Source organism: Cervus canadensis, chromosome 7, assembly GCF_019320065.1.
Source record: "Cervus canadensis isolate Bull #8, Minnesota chromosome 7, ASM1932006v1, whole genome shotgun sequence".
NCBI classification, from domain to species: domain Eukaryota; kingdom Metazoa; phylum Chordata; class Mammalia; order Artiodactyla; family Cervidae; genus Cervus; species Cervus canadensis.
In genome coordinates, this window is record NC_057392.1 from 50,114,755 (window position 1) to 50,136,474 (window position 21,720).

General features: G+C 34.4%; 1 protein-coding gene across 5 annotated transcripts in view; it reads right to left on the reverse strand.

The window, feature by feature from the left end:
- OPA1 (OPA1 mitochondrial dynamin like GTPase) overlaps positions 1-21,720 on the reverse strand; it is an 81,344-nt gene that overhangs the window by 43,574 nt on the left and 16,050 nt on the right. For 3 of the 5 annotated variants that reach the window (XR_006270341.1, XM_043473343.1, XM_043473342.1), the window contains 15 exons: positions 19,651-19,761; positions 14,720-14,773; positions 11,666-11,770; positions 9,559-9,645; positions 8,837-8,950; positions 8,043-8,123; positions 7,844-7,918; positions 7,473-7,544; positions 7,291-7,390; positions 6,594-6,724; positions 3,551-3,623; positions 3,394-3,466; positions 2,188-2,303; positions 1,238-1,302; positions 401-477 (listed from right to left, as the gene is read on the reverse strand). Coding sequence is in view for 4 of the 5 variants with exons in the window: in XM_043473343.1 (XP_043329278.1) it covers positions 401-477; positions 1,238-1,302; positions 2,188-2,303; positions 3,394-3,466; positions 3,551-3,623; positions 6,594-6,724; positions 7,291-7,390; positions 7,473-7,544; positions 7,844-7,918; positions 8,043-8,123; positions 8,837-8,950; positions 9,559-9,645; positions 11,666-11,770; positions 14,720-14,773; positions 19,651-19,761 (1,334 nt within the window). In the remaining variant the exon portion in view is untranslated. The remainder of the gene's footprint in view (positions 1-400; positions 478-1,237; positions 1,303-2,187; positions 2,304-3,393; positions 3,467-3,550; positions 3,624-6,593; positions 6,725-7,290; positions 7,391-7,472; positions 7,545-7,843; positions 7,919-8,042; positions 8,124-8,836; positions 8,951-9,558; positions 9,646-11,665; positions 11,771-14,719; positions 14,774-19,650; positions 19,762-21,720) is intronic. The other 2 variants (XM_043473346.1, XM_043473344.1) reach the window with 1 other exon arrangement.

Below are 21,720 nucleotides of genomic sequence, written 5' to 3' on the forward strand. Positions count from 1 at the left end.
GCTAAAGCACGATCTAACAAAACATTCATCTTAGGTTTTTCCTTACCTTATACTTAAAAAATACATGATTTTATAGAAATATGTACTTTTTAAGTATAAGGTAAGGAAAAACCTAAGATGAATTAAGATTTCAAAAGAGCATGGCGAAAGCTATCTTTCAGAATCTCTTTTCTCCGAGATACTTAAATAAATACCTAATTCATTATACTTAAAATATTTAATTGGTTAGACTAAAATAGTGGTTTTATTTTATAAAAAGACATTTTTATGTTCTTGTCTGTTTACTAAGTGCTTGGGGGATGAGCCAAGGCTACAATAAATCACTGCCTTATCAATCTAAATTTTAGTATTCCATTATAATTCACATAGTAAAGTCTTTGAGAAAAGGTCAAATACTCACCAATGTTTTGGGGTAACCTGGCTCAGACTGATAACTTCATCGAGGATTTCATTTTTAGCTTTTTCAAATAGTTCATTCTAGGCAACACAGATACAATTAAGTAAGATTCTCATAAGACAGTCAATTTGCCCTGCTATGATTTTCAGAGATAACTAAAAGGAAAGCCTGTGACAGGCTACTGGCTGGGCTTAGGTTTGAAGCATCCATGACCTGCAAGTAATGCTCTTCTCTTCTAGACTCTTTTTAGGAATGCCAATAACCAGATAAGGACACAAAAACTGACACAAATGCCTACCTTATTCACTCAATTCTGAATGTAGCTTTTCATGTAACATTTTCTTAGGTAAGTTTTCCATGTAATGTTATGTGACAGCTGTCAACACATATTAATTTACCATAGTAATGACAGTATCTGATGCTATTTTACAACTGATGGCATTTTAAAATAAAGGAAAACCAATACTTAAGTCCTATTAACTTAAGAGTATAAATACTAAAAAGGTTAAAAAGCTGATGCATAATTTTTAAAAGTTTATATTATATAAACATGTTAATTTATAAGACCTTGAAAGAATAGTCTTCAACTTCTCAGAAAAAATTTTTTTAAATACTTGCTTGCATATGCTAGAATCCCTGATTTTTAGTATTATGTAATAAATGATTTAAATTATTGTAGAAGTGACAACTGTTCCTTCAAATGTATTCCTGTAACTCTAAAATTAGTAATCATGGTTAAAAACAATTTAGCTTACCAGATTTTATTCATCAACTTAAATTTTGTTAGAGGACAATATTAAAGTAGATATACACAAAATTCAGAAGTCACACAAATATTACCCGGTCAAGTTCTCGCAGGCGAGGATAGTTATTCTTCCACTCAGTTTCAAGGTTAAAACGTGTTGCTGAGGAAGAAGGAAAGATGCTCAGGTTTGAGGATTCTCCTTCATTCCAGACACATTGGTTAAAGGCTATCTCACATATCTGGTATATTAACTGAATTTCTGAATGTGCACTGATAGCTCCTGAATACTCTGGGCTCTCGATATCTGCTGCTGCTGCTAAGTCGCTTCAGTCGTGTCCGACTCTGTGCGACCCCACAGATGGCAGCCCACCAGGCTCCTCTATCTCTGGGATTCTCCAGACAAGAATACTGGAGTAGTTTGCCATTTCCTTCTCCAATGCACGCATACATGCATACTAAGTTGCTCCAGTCATGTCCGACTCTGTAGGCAAGTTATAACTCTTAGGCAAGTTATTCTCTGCCTCAGTCTGCTCTTTGGTAAAATGAGAATAATACAAGATTGCTGAGGGACTAATGGGATAAATAGGTAGGATTTCCTAATGAGAAAATGGAAGGAGAGTATACTCTGGCCAAATGAAACTATGGAAGCAAGCAAATCCATGGAAAAGGAAGGCCTGGGATTCAGAAACCAGTACAATATATCTTAAAGTACACTGGCTGCTCTGCCGCCCAACACATTTCCTCTCATTCCTCTAACAAGGCGGAATCTGAGTTCTCTACAGTTTGCTAGGCTCTTTCTCTCAAACATTACTGCAAACTTTCTGTTTAAACTTTGTAATGTGCTCCTAGCAATTGTTCCTCCAAAAGGAAAAATCTTGCTCTCATACAACTGAAGATTGGTATTTTTCCATTTCCCACATACTATCTTATAATAAATGAATGAAAAGCAACTGTTGAAGGAAGTCAAGAATCTGATGGACACCTAAGTCTGTCAGGTAATAAAATACATAAATTTGAGAGCTTATTTTAAAAAAACCCAACGTACCTTTGAAACTATCAGCCTGTTGTTCAACTGACTCTCGTACCATTTTCCAAAAGCAGTCTGATACAGCAAGGCTTAGATTTCTTGTAGTCACCTGGTGTGCCTTTAGCATGCTTGTCCTACAAAACAATAACCAGAATTAAAGTATATTATGAGAACAGCCACTTAATTACTTTATACTAGGGCTGTCCAATGAACATTCCATGATAAATAAAGTAATCTGTATCTATGCTGTCCGATACAGCAGCTACTAGTCACGTGGGGTTAATGACACCTTGAAATGTGTGGCTAGTGTGACTGAGAAACTCCAGTTTTCTTTAGTGTTAACTGATCTGAATTCAAACAAGCACATAGGGTTAGTGACTACTGTTAGTTAGTACCGAATAGCTTAGTTCTTGTCGCTGTTTAGTCGTTAAGTAGTGTCCAACTCTTTGAGACTTCATGTACTGGAGCCCACCAGGCTCCTCTGTCCATCGAATCCTCCAGGCAAGAATACTAGAGTGGGTTGCCATTTCCTTCTCCAGGGACTCTTCCTGACCCAGGGACTGAACCCATGTCTCCTGCTTGGCATGCAAGATTCCTTACCACTGAGCCACCAGGGAAGCCCTAGCATAGTTCTACCCCCATCCCAAAAGATAATTCTCAAGACAATGGGTGAAAAGACTACCTTGACTTACTATACTAATATAGAGGCAAACACATTCTTTCAGGTCAAGACTCTCTACATGTTACAATGTTTTAAAATTCAGTGGCTCTTTAGCATCTCCTTTTTGCTTTTCTGTTAGTATCTTATTTTCTGTTAATATTTGTCAGTATCTATTTAAGGATACCCCTTTGACACTGCCACCTCTCACTCCAACTTTCCCCAATACTCTAAGAGAAATCTGGACAAGTATTTAAAAATCTAAGTGTTGATTTTTTAAAAATCACCTTGTAAGTAAAACAACTTAAGAGGTGTCGGTGTTGTCTCCAGTGCCCATATGCCAAGGGGCAGTTGATTATGACACAGTTTTGTACTATGTGATAAACTGCTCCCAACTTTGTCACAGTAGTCTGAAGACTTGCTTACTAGATACAGATCACTATTTGAGAATTCATCTCTGGAAAGTCAATGTTAAACTGACAGTTATAAGACAAACTTTTAAACTGAAAACAGCTGAAGTTACTCCCTCACTATAAATTCTTTAAAGATTTCAACAAGATACTTACTTTAGGAGTTTTGAATTCTGAAAAAATTCTTCTTCATAGTCCCTTATAGCTTCAATGCTTTCAGAGCTGTTTCCTAGGGAAAGATGGTGGTAAAGTTCTAAGTTCATTTTTATTACTTGAAAACAACAAAAAACTGTAATAATCCATCTTTGCATACCTTTTCCTGTTACAACAGCAAAATAACCTAGAGCTTTCATTGGGAAGAGTTTTCCTTCAATTATCTGCTGAATCTATTTTTAAAAGTGGGAAAAAAGAAACATGACATGTGAGTTTACATAATTTTAAAGCATAATATGCTATTTGGAAGGTAAATTTAACAATGCTGTATTTGTATATGTTTAGATAAATGTATGTCTGTACAAGTGCTGAAATGTATTTCAAATGCTATTTGAGGAAAAAATAAAATACATTTAATTTTGTTATATCAAAAATGTATTATTAAAACATAAGTACCAAAATTAGAATTTGGAATGATGTACAGTGACTTAGAGTCAGGCCTTATTTTGAATTTCTGCTCTGTCACTTACTAGGTATGTGGCCTTAAGTAAGTTACTTAACTTTTCAAAATGGTAGTTGAAAAGAGTATATTATATTTAACACAGTGTCAGGCATGCAGACGCAATCAGTAAACAGTAGCTACTATTATTATTTTCCCAATATCTAAATTCTAACAAAGTTGGATGATTTTTTTTAATTAACTCTGAAAAAAAAAATTTGGATCCACTGTTGTTAACTCTTTTGGGTCAAAACTCCTTTTCTAAAAGTAATAAAAACTAGACTCTGTCCCCAGAAAAATACACATTTGCAGAGATCTATCATTCACACACAATATAAAAGAATTCCTACTTCCAGAAGCTCATTCAGATAAATATTGAGGTAAGAATCCCTCCTCTAAGATAAGTAACATTCTTAAGCTAATGCTAAATCTTTAGTGTAAAAAGAAAAGTGATACAAGCTTCAACTGTATTTAAAGGAAATACAAGCTCATTACCCTAATGAAGAGAAGAAAATGAAAGAAAAGATGGGAAGTGGGAAGGAAGCACAGAAGTTTGCTTCCACCTCACTCTCCCCCTTCTCCGTATCAGGACCAATACTGCCATGGCAGGCCTTCCCCTTGAAAATAGGGCAAAGCTAAGGTCATGGAGACTGCAGAGTTAACACAGCAGGCTTGAGACTGCTGTCCTCAGAAAGGCCTGCTTGTCCTTGGCTGGCATCTGTGAACTTAACTGGTAAACAATCCCCTACATTGATACAGAACTTTCCCTAAATAACAGTGGTTTATTGTGCAATCAATGTGGTTTATGCTGAACATCTGCTTTCCTTTGGGCGTCTGGAATGTTGGTACTTGTGGGTGCCTATGTGACCAGCCCCCAGTAAAAATCTTAGGTGCTGAGTCTCTAGTTAGTACCTCATTGCTGGCGGCTTGAGCACTTCCTGTGTGACTCTACTGGGAAAGGACTCTTGGACACTTGAGTGTGGTTTCCTTTAGACATCATCTCTTGCATCTTTTTCTTCGGTATAAGTATGACTGTGCACTGAGTCCTATGAGTCCTTCCAGACAATCAGTGAACCTAGGGGTGGTCTCTCTTGGGAATCCTTACCACAGAGGCATAGTCCCATAAATTTTCAGATTTGTGAGAAAGAGAGAAATTCTAAACAGAAGCACAAGGGATGGCTACTTATATTTCAAGCTGTTGTTCTATGGGGGATGAAGTTATAACAATAACAATGGATGACAGCCACAATTTACGTAACACTTTCATGCTAAGCTCAACCACTTTACAACAAACATTTAACTCAATAAATCTTCATCACCTATGAGATGTGCTTGTGCTTAGCTGCACATGTGTGTCAGACTCTCTATGACCCCACGGACTGCAGCCTGCCAGGCTCCTCTGTTCATGGGATTCTCCAGGCAAGAATATTAGAGTGGGTTGCCATTCCCTTCTCCAGGGGATCATCCCAACCCAGGGATGGAACTCAGGTCTGCTGTGCTGCAGAATTTTAGTACCATTAATATTTTCATTTCTAATAGCCTAAAGCACTGAAAAAGTGAAATAACTTACCCGATGTTACATAGCAACAGCAGAGCAGATGAGAAACTAAGCAATCTGGCTTAGTTTGCACAGTTTCACCCACTTTTACATTAAAGTGAAAGTGAAGTCGCTCAGTTGTGTCAGACTCTTTGCAACCCCATGGACTGTAGCCTACCAGGCTCCTCTGTCCATGGGATTTTCCAGGCAAGAATACTGGAGTGGGTTACCATTTCCTTCACAATTAAGAGAGCATGCACTAGTAAAACTTGCACACAATGGTACCTTGAAACAAAATTCTTTCCTTGTTAAGGGAGGAGGAGAAAATGGACACGGAACGCCATGTAGAGATGTCATGTGTGTGTGTGTTTGCGTATATGCTCAGTGGCTAAGTTGTCTGACTCTTTGCAACCTCATGGACTGTAGCACACCAGGCTCCTCTGACAATGGAATTGTCCAGGCAAGAATCCTTCTTCAGGGGATCTTCCCAACCCAGGAATTAAACCCGTGTCTCCTGCATTAGCAGGTGGATTCTTCATCACTGAGCCAACTGGGAAGCTGATACAGAAGCCACAAGAATATAAGAAATGAAAGTGACTCCAGAGATAAACTAGCCTAATAGACTGGATTGTGCACTGTCTGGATGCAGAACAAATTAACAAGATTTGCCCAAGGACATGTAGCCATCTGTTGGTAGAGCATGGATAAGAATGCTGAGCTTGGACACCCCATCCAATGCCTTCTCTATTATGAAAATCTGCCACACGTTCTTTAATCAGTTATCTGAATAAAAAAATAAAAAAATTTAAAACAAAGAATAACATAAGTAATGTCCAAAAGGAATCTAAACTGTCACTAGTTTTACACTAATTTATGAACACTAACTAATGTTAAAAAATACTGCAATGAGGTTCATGACTATGTCAGCCTGCAAAATTTAGAGTAAGCAACATTAGTTTTAAGAATTTGAATCAAACTATAGTTATAACTGTAGAATTAAACTTAAATCTCAATTCTGCACTTACATCATTTACTATAACTTTACAATACTTTGCTTTTTTTTAATGAAAACCAAGAAAAACCCCATTACTACTTGTACTTCACCAGGAGATGTCCCCCGTCAGTTTCTGTCGGAATTAACGCTTTGCTTAAAGAGCCTGCCCTCACCCTGCTGGGGCTGGTCACGTTCTTCTCTGCCAGGTCTACTTTGGTCAAGACGAAAATCGTCCTTCTTCCATGAGGGTCCATTTGACTGACCAAGTCTGTAACAATGCTGCGTTCAGCATCCACAGATCCATCTGAAAATACATTGAAAAATGACATAGTAATGGTTACAGAGTGGGTTTTTAAAACTTCAAGAAGCTACAACTGTGTCATCTTGTGTCTACACTATAGTAAGATCATGTTTCCTTAATATTTTATCTTAGTTGTGAAAAGAAATTCTAGCCAATAAGAATTTCTATGATGCCTACACAGTGAAATTCATCAAACATATTACCAACTTCAATTCTACTTACTAATAAAATGAACAACAGGACAAAATAAAACATCTATTTTATATGTTTATGTAAAGTGAAGTCACTCAGTTGCATCCGACTCTTTGTGACCCCATGGATTGTAGCCTACCAGGCTCCTCCATCCACAGGATTTTCCAGGCAAGAGAACTGGAGTGGGTTGCCATTTCCTTCTCCAGGGAATCTTCCCGACTCAGGGATCAAACCTGGGTCTTCCACATTGCAGGTAGACACTTTACCATCTGAGCCACCAGGGAAGCCCGTGTTTATGGAACACATATGTAAAACAAACCTTGATTGCTAAATAAGGAAGAATATTAGTGCAATTAAAATCTTTCAATAAGATTTACCTTGAATACATAGTATGATGGCATTAGGGTTCTGCATGTAAGCTTTGCTGATACTGAAAATAGTTTCCTTTGTGTCGGGAGCCATGCCTGATGTCACAGTCTTGAAGAAAAAGGTTTTAAAGGTCATTATAAATGTCTGCCACAACAGAATAAGATAAGATACGTGCTTTGTATACACTTACATTAATCACACCTGGTAGGTCAACAAGCACCATCCTCTGTAGTCCAGGACCTTTTACATTTAAGGATATGGTCTGTTCAGGGAAAAAAAAAACCCAAAAGCCAAAAAACTTTGAGAGGCAGCTTGTTAGGAATTTTTTTGTTGACACATATCCTGAAAATTCTTTATCTCATTCATTTAGATATGTGGTTCAGAAAAAAGTTATGGGAGTAATTATTTCATAAAACTTTTCCACAAAATGATACATTCTTTGGAATATTAAAAAAAAGATATCTTTGAATTACTTCAATCTAAATATCAATGCTCTATGATTTCAAATCATAAAACACTGGATCTCCATAGAACACGGCTGACATGAACTGCAGCACTTACCTCTGGACTGACAGTACAGCCTTCTTTCACATTTTTCCGCATTCGGAGTTCTATTTCATGTCTTAATGCTGCAAGCTATCAATGGGAAAACAACAAAATCCTAAGAAAATTGTCAGTTAAATATACCATTTAGTTGTCTTTTATGTTTACACAGATTATAAAAAATTACACATACAAACCTCATATGAAATCTACTTACATCTTCCTCTTTAGTAAGATCAAACTCCCGAGAACTATCTTTAAATAAGGCCACATGATGAGGGCCTTCACTGAGAGTCACCTGAAATTAACAGAAAATTGAGAAGACTGTATTTACAATTTCTATTAATTCCCACAGTACTTACATGGTTCCATTTCCCAGTCAATGTTATAAAGAGTACCAAGTACAAAACCATCAATCTCAAACAAAACTTGAAAAACTAAAAGGAAATTTTGCATTTCACATCAATGGTAAAGTTAGATAACAATTCATTTCTTTCACCTCTACTTATTGAGAGTTAAATGTGTCAGAGGTTGTAGGTCTTCTCCATCTCCATTCACTCCGTAGGCAATCTTAGCCATTAGGGAGTTAACTACCACTTTTAGATGTTTGATTATGACTCCTCCATTTCTGTCTCTAGTACAGATCGCCCTCCAAACTTGCATATCCAGCGGCTGCTTTGTTAACATCCCACAGGCAAGCCCCAAACTCCTGATCTTTGTTCTTGTCTGAGGGGTGACTTCTACTAATTCCTACACTAGGAATAATTTCAAATGCTACATATCAGTTATTTTTTTGGTCAGAATTCTTCATTTCAACACTATGGACAAACTTTGTTAAAGTGATTACTTCCCTGAAGAACTTCGTTTGGCCTATCTTTTTCTTTTAACCGAAGTACAGGTAACAAACAATATTATGTTAGTTTTGGTGTACAAAATAGTGACTCAACATTTAAATACATTAGAAAATGATCACCACAGTAAGTCTACTGGCCCAGAGAGCCTGTTTCTCACCTTCACTGGAGAGCGTGTCATCATCTCCCCAGACCCTCGGGGAAATATTCGTGCCTGAGCAATCATTTCCAACACACTCGTTTTTCCAGCACTTTGGTCTCCAACCACAACAACCTTACCACAAAATAAATACCACATATTCATATTTTTTGATACGAACTTAAATACACTTGGAATGCTGCTGAGAATCAGTCTTTAGAAACTGTCCAGTTAAATGATTTTAAAATATCCACAAAAAAAATGATAGTTTATACATGGATGTGTACTGAAAATAAACAGCAAAACATTAATTGGGTCCATTATTTATAGCCACATTTTTATTACTAATTTAAACCACTAGTTAAAACCAGATTAACATTAATATTGCATAAATCTCTTCCACAGCTAATTTACTCTTTACAAAGACATTTTCAATTCTGTGAGGTTATATTTCTCCTATATACCTAATTTTATCTACCATTCAGGAATTTTAATATCATGGACATCATGAACATATAATGCCAAATATCTGAAAGCCTGCCTTCATTATGCATAAATATAAGTAAACTAATGGACCAAAATAGTTAAACAACATTCAATGCTTGAGACATCACCTAGAACACATGAATATTAGAGAGAAAATTTTGTGTCTTTGCCTATGTATACACACACATAACTTTTTAAAAAACTAACATGCTTTTTTGCTAATGGGCAATTTCACTGTGTACTAATTTTTCACTTACCCTTGGCAGATGATCTTGTGTATTATAACTGGCATCATAATCAGACAGAACATCAAGAACTTCAGAATACATATCAATCAAAGATTTCTATAAAATTCAAAAATCAATATTATAAAATACAGAAAACATTTTTAAAAACCCACAGATGTGTCAGGATAAAAAAGCTGATAAATTCAAGGAGTTCTCATAATTGTATTCTGAGTAAATGTAAAACAGTACAGAATAAAATTCCATACTTTCTTATCCAATCTATTTCAAAAGACACTGATTTAACACAGTATGTTAATTCAGGATTTTCTAATCTTCCAATTAAACAGTAAAAGAGGGAGGTTATTGTTTAATATTGAAGACCTAGGGACTTCCCTGGTGGTCCAGTGGCTAAGACTCCCAGCTCCCAATGCTAGGTGCCCCGGTTCGATCGCTGAGCAGGGAACTAAGTCCCACATGCCCACAACTAAGAATTTGCACACTACAACTAAGTATCCTTCATGCTGCAACTTAAGAGAAACTAAGGACCCCACATGCTAAAACTAAGGACCCAGGGCAGACAAATAAATAAATATTAAAAAAAAAAATACTGATGAGCTAATATTAAGTGCCCAACAAAGAAAGACCATTAACACTAAAAAGGCCCAATAAGCCAGGTACCAACTGAAAGGAATGTTTGGTGTATGTGTCAGAGAGGGAGACAGAGACTGAAGAAAGGGTAAAGTAGAGAAAGAATCACCAAAATTCCTGTTAAATCAGTAAGGAGGAGTAGTGTATACTGATAACTGGGCAGACTAAAACGTGAGAGCACCAGGAGCAGACATCCTGTACTGTTCTCTCAGTAAAACCAGGGTCAAACATGTTTCCTGGAAAATAACAAGCTTCAAGTATTTCAGGAATGACTGAACATATAAATAGGCCAGGCATTTAATAATTAAAGGTAAGTTTTAATACCAAAGTAGGAACAAAATGAGGGCCTGAAGTTCCTTTCATCTCTTTTAAAAGACACCTAAAATTAAAAGGAAAGCAACTATTATCCCTTTGACCTAAACAACAAACTTTTCAAATCTTCATTACTATTTCACTTAATGAGAGAAAATACAATTTCTCAGGTAAATTCTCCATATTTATCAACATTTGGATGTGACTTTTCCAACTGCCACATACTGGCTTATAAATAAAGTCATGCTAGTATTATGCAGTTGCAATTTGGAGTCAGAACTACTAATACATGTTGGTTAAACCAGAACTGTATATCTCTGGACCGTGGCCACAAAATGCATGTGTCATGATTTATTGCAGTTTTTCTACATATACATTCTGTTTACTTATATGACATTTAAGTTAAAAAAAGAATTATTTCAATTTAATGTAGCACATACAGGTTGGTTTAGTGGGTAATAATAATATTGAATTTACTGATAATGGTAATTATCAATATGCCGATAACAATACCAGCATGTTTTTTCAAAAATTCTTTAAAATGCCCAAGGAACCTTCCAGAAGAAAATGTTAACTATTGTAAAACTGAAGAAAGTGGCCTCTTGATTCAGTGGCATTTACAAGTAAGGTAATAAAGATAGGACATATGTAATTTTCTATTAACTTACTGATTTTACAGCTGCAGAAATGAAGCAAACCTAGGAGTAAAGTGTTGGTCACTCAGTCCTGTCCAGTTCTTTGCGACCCCACGGACGGTAGCCTGCCAGGCTCCTCTCTCCATGGAGTTCTCCAGGCAAGAATACTGGAGTGGGTTGCCATTCCCTTCTCCAGGGGATCTTCCCCACCCAGGGATTGAACCCACGTCTCCTGCATTGCAGGCAGATTCTTTACCATTTGAGCCACTGGGGAAGTTTCAATATTTCAGAAAAAAATAAATTGATTCATTGATTCACAAGCATGAAGAATTAATGGATCTAGTAAAAAAACAAATGCTTGGAGACTATAATTTACGAAGTCTTAACAAAATGAGGAGACCTCCCTTTTCCCTAAGGACACAAGATTAGAAAGAAAAGGACGATAGAACCCTTTGCAGTTCCTTAAAAACTGATATTGATGAATACACAATGTGAAGTGGCAGAGTTTTGAGAGATAATAAGTTAAGACACACTTAAAATACCTTAAGCTTTCTATGATGGATGCCTTTGTCATCTTTCTGTAATACTAATTTTCTCAATTCTTTGTTCTCCTTTTCTAGCCGTTCCAAGATTCTCTGGTACTTTAACTGCAACACAGTAATACAAGTAACTTTTTAAGAAACCATCAGTTAAAAAATAACATTAAGTATAAATTAAAATATTCCTTGATCCTGAAGTACTTAAAATGAATTATTTCATTTAAAAGTCAACTATGAAAATGTTGAACAAAATAATGATGAATATTATCTCAAACAATGAACTTCATAGTTTTCTGTTATAATTGGCATCTTATTGGAAAATTCTTTGCTGTTTATGTTGAAGAAATTAATAAAAATACTAAAAATAAAAGGAGTTTAAAAGGCAAGCTCTTAAGTATCTCTATGAAGCACTATTTCCTGCATCAAAATTTTAAATCTTCAGTTAAGGCACATTTGACAAAAATTCAAATTTTCCTTATGCCTCTATATTATTAAAATGGTATAAAATAAAAATAGCTAACAGTACCTGACCATGAGTTACATGACAGGCCCTTTACTTAGTGCTTCACCTGTATTAGCTTCTTTAAGGCTTCACGTAAGGCAAAGGTTATACAGGTTAGGAATCAGAGGTTAGAGATGCTTAGGAGCTTATCCAAGGTCACAAAGTTTTGAATATAGGTCTGAGTTGAGGGCTCAAACTCTTCTAAGTTTTGGTAAGTTTCTATGGTCAGAGATTACACATTAATTTTTAAAATACTGACATAAGAACAATTTAAAAGACTAAAACATTTATACAGGCTTTTTTGTCAAATTAGATGCTTGGCTACACACTGTTCTCCAATAAATGTGATCCTTTTCTAACTGGTCTTCTCTGTTTATACACAATTATTTCTTCTATAAACATTAATCATGTTCAGAAAATTTTTAAGAATTACTCTTTCTTATAACCAACTAGATTTTTTAAAATTTTATTTTCAAGTGGAGGACAATTACTTTATAATATTGTGTTGGTTCCTGCCATTCATCAACATGAATCAGTCATGGGTATACACACATCCCCACCCTCCACAACCTCCCTCCCCATCCCACCAACTGGATGTTTTTGTCCAATTTTACAGTAACATGTCTTTTGTTAATGCAAAGAAGGAGATGGAAAATATTTCTTGGAAAATATGTTAGGCTGTTACAATCTTCCAAGCACAAAGTAAATAACAAGAGATCATGGCTTTATCCTCAGAGAATGTCCAATTTAAGATAAATTTAAGAAATTATATAGTATGAGACAGGTAGAACTATAGGCTAGTTTATATTATAAACATATTTTCACAGAACTTGTTCATTTATATTCAGTAACAGTACATACAACAAACTTCTGGCAGTTATCTAAGAATTAGACCTATGCTGTCTAATACAGATGGCAGCCACCGGCCACATATGGATACTGAGCACTTGAAATGTGGCTAGTCTGCACTAAAGTGTGTGTTAAGAATAAAACATACATCAGATTTCTATAAAATACATAAATACCACATTAATATTTTTATACTAACTAGATATATAACTATTTTAGATCTACTTTGTTAAATATATTATTAACATGAAAATTCTACCTATTTCTTTTTACCCTTATTTTAATGCAAAAATTTTAAAGTACACATGGCTTGCATTTTATTTCAACTGGACACTATTAATATACATAATGCCATTATTAGATCATGAATTCTCCATAAAGTACTTTCAACAATGCCTACCAGCTTCCAACAAATGGAAGGATTGATATCAACAGGTATATACAACAGTGGTAGGATTTCTACTGGTTCACTTGGTAAATACAGCATCAATTATGGGGTCTACATTTTCTGGAGCTGGAAACACTCTTTAGTATATGTCAGTCTGCAGGCTTCCTGCAGAGATGTGCTACTGGGCCATCCTGCAAAGTTCTAGGCCAGTAATTCTCAAACTTAAGAACTCAGCAGCATCACTTGAGGGTTTTTAAGAACAAAGGGAATACGTGTAAATCTATTGCTGGTTCGTGTCAATGTATGACAAAACCCACTGAAAAAATAAATAAATAAATAAATTAAAAAAAAAAAAAAAAAAAGAACAAAGACTGCTCAGTTCCATATCCAGAGTTTCTGATTCAGTGCATTTGGGATGGGACCAATATTCTGCATTTCCAACAAGTTCCCAAAGAGTATCACTGATGCTAATGCTCCAGAGATCACATTCTGAGGCCAGGGATTCTTAATTTCTAGCTGCAGACTGTAATCATAACAACGTTAGGGCTGCTCAGAGCACACTTGATTCTAACATACTGTTGAGTATAAGAATCAATACATAGATATAAAGAAAACCTGAGACAACATACACTGGTTCCTAATTTTATTTAAATTGCTTTGTTGTACTTTTCCCTAAAAAGAGACCCGATGAGTCTTTTTAATTTAAACTTAATTACCATGTATCATTGTATCTATAGAGAATAATTAATGATAGAGTGGATAATGTGGCAATTTTTCACGAGAATGTTCCCTACTCGATTACATTGCACAGAACAATTCTTTAAAATAATAATTGTATCGTCAACTGTAAGAGAATAACTCTTTAAAGTAGTGTCAGAAATATTAATACCTTTAGAAAGATTATTATCTGATTGGCTTTGGACATTAGAGAACTGTGATAGAACTCCACTTCAATTTCTTTTAACTGTTACTCGAATTAGCCAATCAGTGTAAAAAGGCAAGCACAGGTTTATACAAGGACAAGTCACTTTCCCCTGTCTTTTCTGCCATAGTCTTCCTCTAAAATTAAAAGCATAAGATTCACTCAACAATAGGTTTTACACATAAATGAGTTAATTAAGCTTATCAAGTTCCTTCATTATTCCTTATTTCTCAATTAGCTTTTTCATTTGTGGGGACATCTATTGATGATAGTAATAAGGTTCTATCATTAAATCACTACAAACTCTGCTCAGATAAATTTCCACATCACCAAATTTAGAGTACAAGACAAACTCTTTGGTTCTTTTTACATGACTAAGAATTACATTAGTATTACCTGAGTATGCAGAAGCTCTTCTTGAAGCTGGTCAATTTTCTCTTTGTCTGACACCTAAATATTTAAAATAATTTTTTTTTATTTGAGTAGAATTAGGTTTATATAGAATATACAGTAAGTTAACTTTTTAAAGAAACCATTTTTAAGAGTAAAAACTATAGACTTTATACGGATATTTAATCAAAGGAAATTTTAAATCAAATGCTTATTTAAGAAAGTAACCTTATTCATCAACAAAAACAGCTCTTGAAAAGTTTATATAAATGAAAACCTTAAAAAGAGATCATCTTCCTATTGCCATTGTAGTCATTTCTTATGACTGGCTTGTTAGAAAAATAAGAGATCAACACATACATTTACTATGTTCTTGACAGGTTGTTTTGTACTCAAGCACAGGGACTTGGATGCCTGAGAAATAAAGCACTGAAATCCTTACAAAAATGTTTTCGAAGTCAGATGCGTTATAATGTACAGCTACTGAAAAAATTCATTGGTCATAGTGTATCTTTTAAGAAAACACTTATCCATTTCTATTCCATAAGTAGGAAAGTGTTTAATATGTGCAAAGAACAAGTGCATTTTCAGAGCTTTAAGTGGAGCCAGATGCTTGTTTTTAAATTTAGTTCCACTGCAAGATCTTCTAACCCATAATAAAGCGAATGCATCAGAGGCAATGAAGTTGAGTAAAGCAAACAAAACTGATTTGAAAATAAAACAAAAGTAGGATAAAATCCACAGGTATTGGGGAAATGACTCCTAATTATTACTAATGCTAATAGTTCTAAGATAAGATATCCAAAATAAAGAACTTTATTCTACACCAGGCTGTAAAGTAATCACAATTCTAAATATAAAACACAATAACCAATTGCAGTTAAATGATGTCACTTAGGACAAACCCACACAACTGCTTTGACTCCTTAGGGAGATGCCGAAGCTGCCATTCTCAATCTGAAAATAATTATCTAATTTCTGTACTCAAAATTTTTAAACATGATTTTATTCCACAGGAGACAAAAATCAAGTTAAAACTCATGTAAATCTTTATTCATCCTGATTTCACTGGCTACTTAAGCAGCCAAGACCTCACGGTAGCAAATACATATGAAAATATTCTAAATGATTTGCTTATTGAAGTGGACATTAATAACTCTTATCCATGCAATAAAATGTTACTTTTGAGATTTTAATTCCTATTTCCAAATGCTTTCTCAAAATTCCCCCCCAAACTTCTTTTAAATAAAAATGACAATACTTGCTAGAAATAATAGGTACATAATCCATAACTGCTTTTTCCTAAAAAGCCTTTGTCTAAAAATTTCAAATTTTATTTTGTGAATTAGAAAAATGCAACATAAAACAAACTTTGTATTACTGCTTCCCACTCCTGTAGAGCAAGCAGCAGCTTCCGGACGGAAGCATTTTTCATTTGACTGTGTTTGTGTAAAATGGACAAGAATTATTAATCATCTCCTAAAATGTGAGAAAACAAGCGTGTTGAGGAGCCCACAACCCAAGGAACAAAATCCTGAAGGCCAATGAAGAAATAAATTCCATATTATGATCATATGGCATGATATCACACTCATAATGTGATCATACACATGATATCACACACCAATGTGATCATAAAAATTTTGTTATGTAGATTATATTCCCAATTCATCTGGAAAGTTACTCTGATTTACTCTGTTCCATTAAATATTCATCCAACTGAAGTTAAAGTAGTATGAAATGTATAAACAGTATTAGTATAGGATGTGAATATTTAATGATATCATGCAATATAATCTAAGTTACAGCAGAAAATCCAATATATCTCTACAACTGCGGCAATAATTTAAAAAGCAATATAATTACATAAAACAGAATGTTTGCACAAGCCAAGGACTATAAAGGACTAACCTTGACAATGTGGTAAAATAAAACAGATACATAAAGAGTTAAAATGATATAAGGTTATTAGAATATTACAAACACAATTTTTATGCTAATATTAGTATTTAGCAACAATGACTTAGGATTTTTATAAATTTGTATTTTTTAAGTATTTAAATTTATCATGTGCCCTTCTGGTGTGACTGTTAGGAATAACTCATGCATAGTTTCACCAATACCATTCCTATCTGCTTAACGTTAAATTAAAAGATTAATACTATATTATATAAAAGACAGGTTGATGATAAGAGTCAAGAATTAAATCTAGGATTTTATAGGAAACAAGATTAAAACCTTTAGGTTCACAAAATAAATCTTAAAGATTAGTGATAAGACACTTTAACGTATTTTAAGAGAATAATACATGCTATTGTTAGTCTATCATTTATCTGAGGTCTTAACTAGCAACCTGGGATATATTTTATTTTGATGCACTTTACTAGTAAAATTCAGCTACTTACAGTAAGTCCTTGTCTTGTTGTTTAATATATTTAGTTTTCATTATGAAATTAGTTCAAAACTCACCCTGACAGAAATGGGTATCAATAGTCTTGAAACCAGAGCTTTCCTACAATTCCAGGGCTGTAAAACTGATGGAGAAAGAGTGGAACACTCTGCAGAAACAAGCTAAAGCTGAAAGAGAAAAACCTTTACTAGCTCCTAACAAAAGCAAGCCTGATTTTTAAATTTTAAGTATTTCTTCCTACTAAGCAATTGTAGCCATTCTGAAATACAGAAATGTATAAGACTTGCAAAAATTTCTATGTATGTGTACATACACATTTACAGGAGGCAAAACTACCAATGGCAGTTTTAATCTACTACCTCTGCATGAGCTCCTCTGCTTGAATAATACAGGGAAAATCTACTAGCTGCTACCAATAAGATAAAAATAGGGACTTCCCTGGAGGTCCAGTGGTTAAGATCCTTGGAGAGGGTGCGGGTTTGATCCCTGGTCAGGGAGCTAAGATCTCACATGCTGTGCAGTATTAAAAAAAAAAAAAAAACCCAGAAAGCATTAAAAAAAAAAAAAAAAAAAAGAAGGCCTACTAATATTTTCAAAAGGTAGTAGGAAAGAATCATCAAAAAATGACAAAAAGTAGCTGTGGTTTTGTACCTCAAGTAAACCTCAAATGCCTGGAAAGATAAAAGCCTCATCATATTAGCACTTTGGTCATTATGACAATGTAAGGCTTAAGTCACCAGTGTATTAACTATAAGGGGAATGGAGGGAAGATACAGTAAGGAAATCATCTTTAAGGACAGTAAAAGAATGATACTATTATAGAGGTGCACAAATTGTTTTTCGTCTCATTTACTTTCACACAAGGTAAGTGGGCAGGAACAAGCCCTGTTCTATGCCCTTCTAAGTACATCTTAATAAACAAAATAGACAGAGGTACAGCCCTGTCAGTAGCTCTTTCACAAATATGGAGAGTGAGGAATAAAAGGGTTATACATGGATAATCCAATAAATATTAGGAAGAGGAAGGATAACTCCAGGTCTGAAAAAAGGCCCTTGGCAGCATAAAAATAAACAGTATTCACTATTGCTTTCATTTAAACTGTCAGATTCAACAGGATATTAATAATCTTAAACTGTATCTTAGAATCTTAAAATAGCAGATCTATGGGGCTCACTGTAAATTATTTTACCATTAAGAAAAAAACAAGATCTACTGGTCTTGAAAACAAGAGCTATATTCATATTTCTAACTAACATACCAAAACATAACAGTTCCTTTCCCTCTTGTTTATAATGAAGCTAAGGACAGATGCTTAGCCTGAGCATCCAACTTGTTAGTATATGTAAGTGGTACTCCGAACAGCATGAGAATAGAGAATGCTAAACACCATTTATACTAAGTCCTCCTATGATTTAACACAAGCAGGAAAATAATTTGTTTTCTATTTCCACCTATATTATTCATTTACTGAAAGCTAAATGACATATAGCAGTTGATTTCACAGCCATGGAATTGAGAAAAGCCAGGAAGCGACACTGAAAAAATAAACTACGATTAGAACTCTCAAGTACTAACCACCACCAAATGCGATAGGGTTAGCCAGCAGGATCATTTCACTAATTACCTGTAATATTGGTTGATTTCAATATCAGAATGCACAGGAAGCTAATTATATGACTGGATCATTTTTCCTAAGATTTATACCTAACTGTACAACTTTTCTAATATATGTAACTAGCCGATGTCAAGATCTTACAATAAAATTTTTAAAATCATTTTAAACACTTCATTTGACTCTAGTCTCTTTAGGACATTAACCTGGGGATCTACACTATAGGATCATCTAAAGCCAAAAGCATTATTTTCAAGGATTTTTTGGTGACACCTATAAGCAAATACTTGTACAGTGTTACACTGAGTTTTATTAGGATCTGTCCTTTAGTGACCAGAATTATATCAAATTTCCAATGTTCAATTTTTCAGTGGACAAGGTGAAAATCTGTGCTGTTAATAAATGTCAAAAGTTTTATTACAAGTTATTCAAAGTATTTAAGAATAACTGTCCAAAAGTTAGGTCAAAATAGTTTTCTTTTGTAGGAAACAAGAATTCTCTGCTGAATCATTTTAACTAAAACAAAACCATTTCATTCTTTAAATTTAACATGGTCATTCACAGTAACCCTTTTCATTTTAGAAGTGAAAACTTAAGAGAATAGACAAGTTGGCCACAGATTTAGGGTGATTCAATAACTGGGCCAAGTAAACTGCAATTCACAATTATCTAAGTACAAGTCCATGAACCCTCACAGATCATCTAATTTTCAGAAAATAAATTACTATGTTTAATATTTTGGGTTTGTTTGCATACTCTAGCAAGTTGCATATCTGTATTATCTTTCATATTTTTATCTTATCAAAACTAATTTCTCGTAACTGTAGTCCATGAATGGATTAAGGTGACATGATATTGGTAGAAATGGCTGATTAGTGTAAGCAAATCAGTAGCCCCCTTAAACCATCCATCACCTTGCGCTTCTGTTGGGCATAGCTCGCGCTATACTGGCCAGCAGCTCTGCGTGCTTCCTCTTCATGCTCTTGAATTTGCTGTTGTAAGAGAATGAGCTCACCAAGCAGACCCTGCCATGAGTTTACAGCCAGGAGAAGAGGAAAATTGGGGAGGAGAACAATGTTAAACCAAAGGGCACAAGAAAGGAACAGATGTAAGTTAGGGAGGAATGGATAGCTTGTAACAAAAATGGAAACTCAGTTATGTACCTTTAGAGCCACTATATAACTGGGCTCTGTACCACATTTCCACTTTTCCCCTCAGTAAAATTATGTTTCAAATATAAAACACCATAGTCTAAAAAGTGAAAAGGAAAATGCAGTAAGTGACTGTTTGCTAAATAAAATGAGCCAGATATAATATCAACATACAGTAAAACCTAGACTAACTGGAATGCTCAAGGAAGGTGGAACTACAGTTAACTAAATGAGTTAATAGGAACACTGAGAAACAAATACTTTCACTTGTATTTTTGAACTGCCAATACGAACCAGTGTACGTTCCTGACTTGGTACATAGGGGGAAAAAAAAACAAAAGTGATTTTTCAAGTGTTGATCTTACAGGCCTGAATCTAATTCTCAACCGTCAAGTTTCTTAAGACTAAATGGAGAATACACAATAGCTTAATTACTTATTAAATTATTATTTTTAAGTAAATATTTTTCCTTAACATCTAATGTCTTCAATTAAAGATCCCTTAAGGGACTTAGCAGCAGCAGCAGCAGCAGCAAGGGAACTTCCCTGGTGGTCTAGTGGTTAAGACTCTGGCTGCTTCTATTGCAGGGGGCACGGGTTCAAATCCCTGGTCCGGAAACTAAGGTTCTGCATGCCATGTGGTACGGCCAAAAAGTAAATAAATCAATAAACATCCCTGAAAACTTTGTTTTGAGCATCAAGTTAATCAAAGTTTTACATTAATTCATAATTTTACATGCCTACACACATAATCTTATCTGATTAAAATTTAAGAGTTTTTTAATTAAAAAAATGTTTGAGGTACTGTTTTAACTTTATACAACAACAAATAAGAAGTGTGACTGAATTTTCACTTTTTATGAGCTGTTCTGACATTCAGTAAAAATGGCCTCTGAGAATATAACCAAGGGTACATTAATTACTAAAGCACGACTTCCATTAAAGAACATAATTAAAATATGGAGATAATACAGTTGTTACAAAACGAAACAGAAACAAAACTCAGTTTGGACCTATGTACAAAGTAACCACCATTTTTATGCTTAAAATTCATTCCATTTAATAATAATGAAATGTTCATCTAAGGCAGTGCATTCACTTGTGGAATGAAACTAAAATACATGTCATTTTCTATACAGTGCTTTTAATTGATGGTCTATTAGATAATCAACCTCAAGAAATGTAGGAGAAGTAACAACTGGGAATTGACAATTCTATGAACCTTATATTTTCTCAACTAGAAACCCTAAAAAGGTAAAGTTGCGATGAAGTCACTCTTTAATCTTCATAAGAATAGTTTACCTGGGAGAACAATGGGCTCAATTTTTACCAAGTCATAAAAATAAAAAGTTAGGAAAATTAAAATTAAAAATGAAAATAAAACTTCATTAAAATAATCTAAGGAGTTTCAAATAGCCTCACAGCTTTATAACTAACTGCCAAAAATACTTTATTTTCTTTAATATAATCATAAAGCTTCTTAAAATGAAACACTGATTAATGTTACATTTACATTTTAATTAGCAGACTCACCCAGAAGCATAAGTTAGTTTATATAATCCAAAGATTTATATATATATAAAAAAGTTCACCAGAAAAGAAATAAATACAAAAAGAAAAGCTCTGTTATAGTACAGCACTTTAAGGGAAATATTAACAAACAATTAGGGGAATTTTTACCTTGATTCTTAGGTTTAATACATTAAGCTATACCAATATAATGAAACTGGTTGACTTACTATAAATCAAAGGATGAAACTAGTTGATATTTCTGCATGACAAGTAAGAGAACATCAAAGTGGCAAGTAACATAACTGAAATTTCGACATTTGTT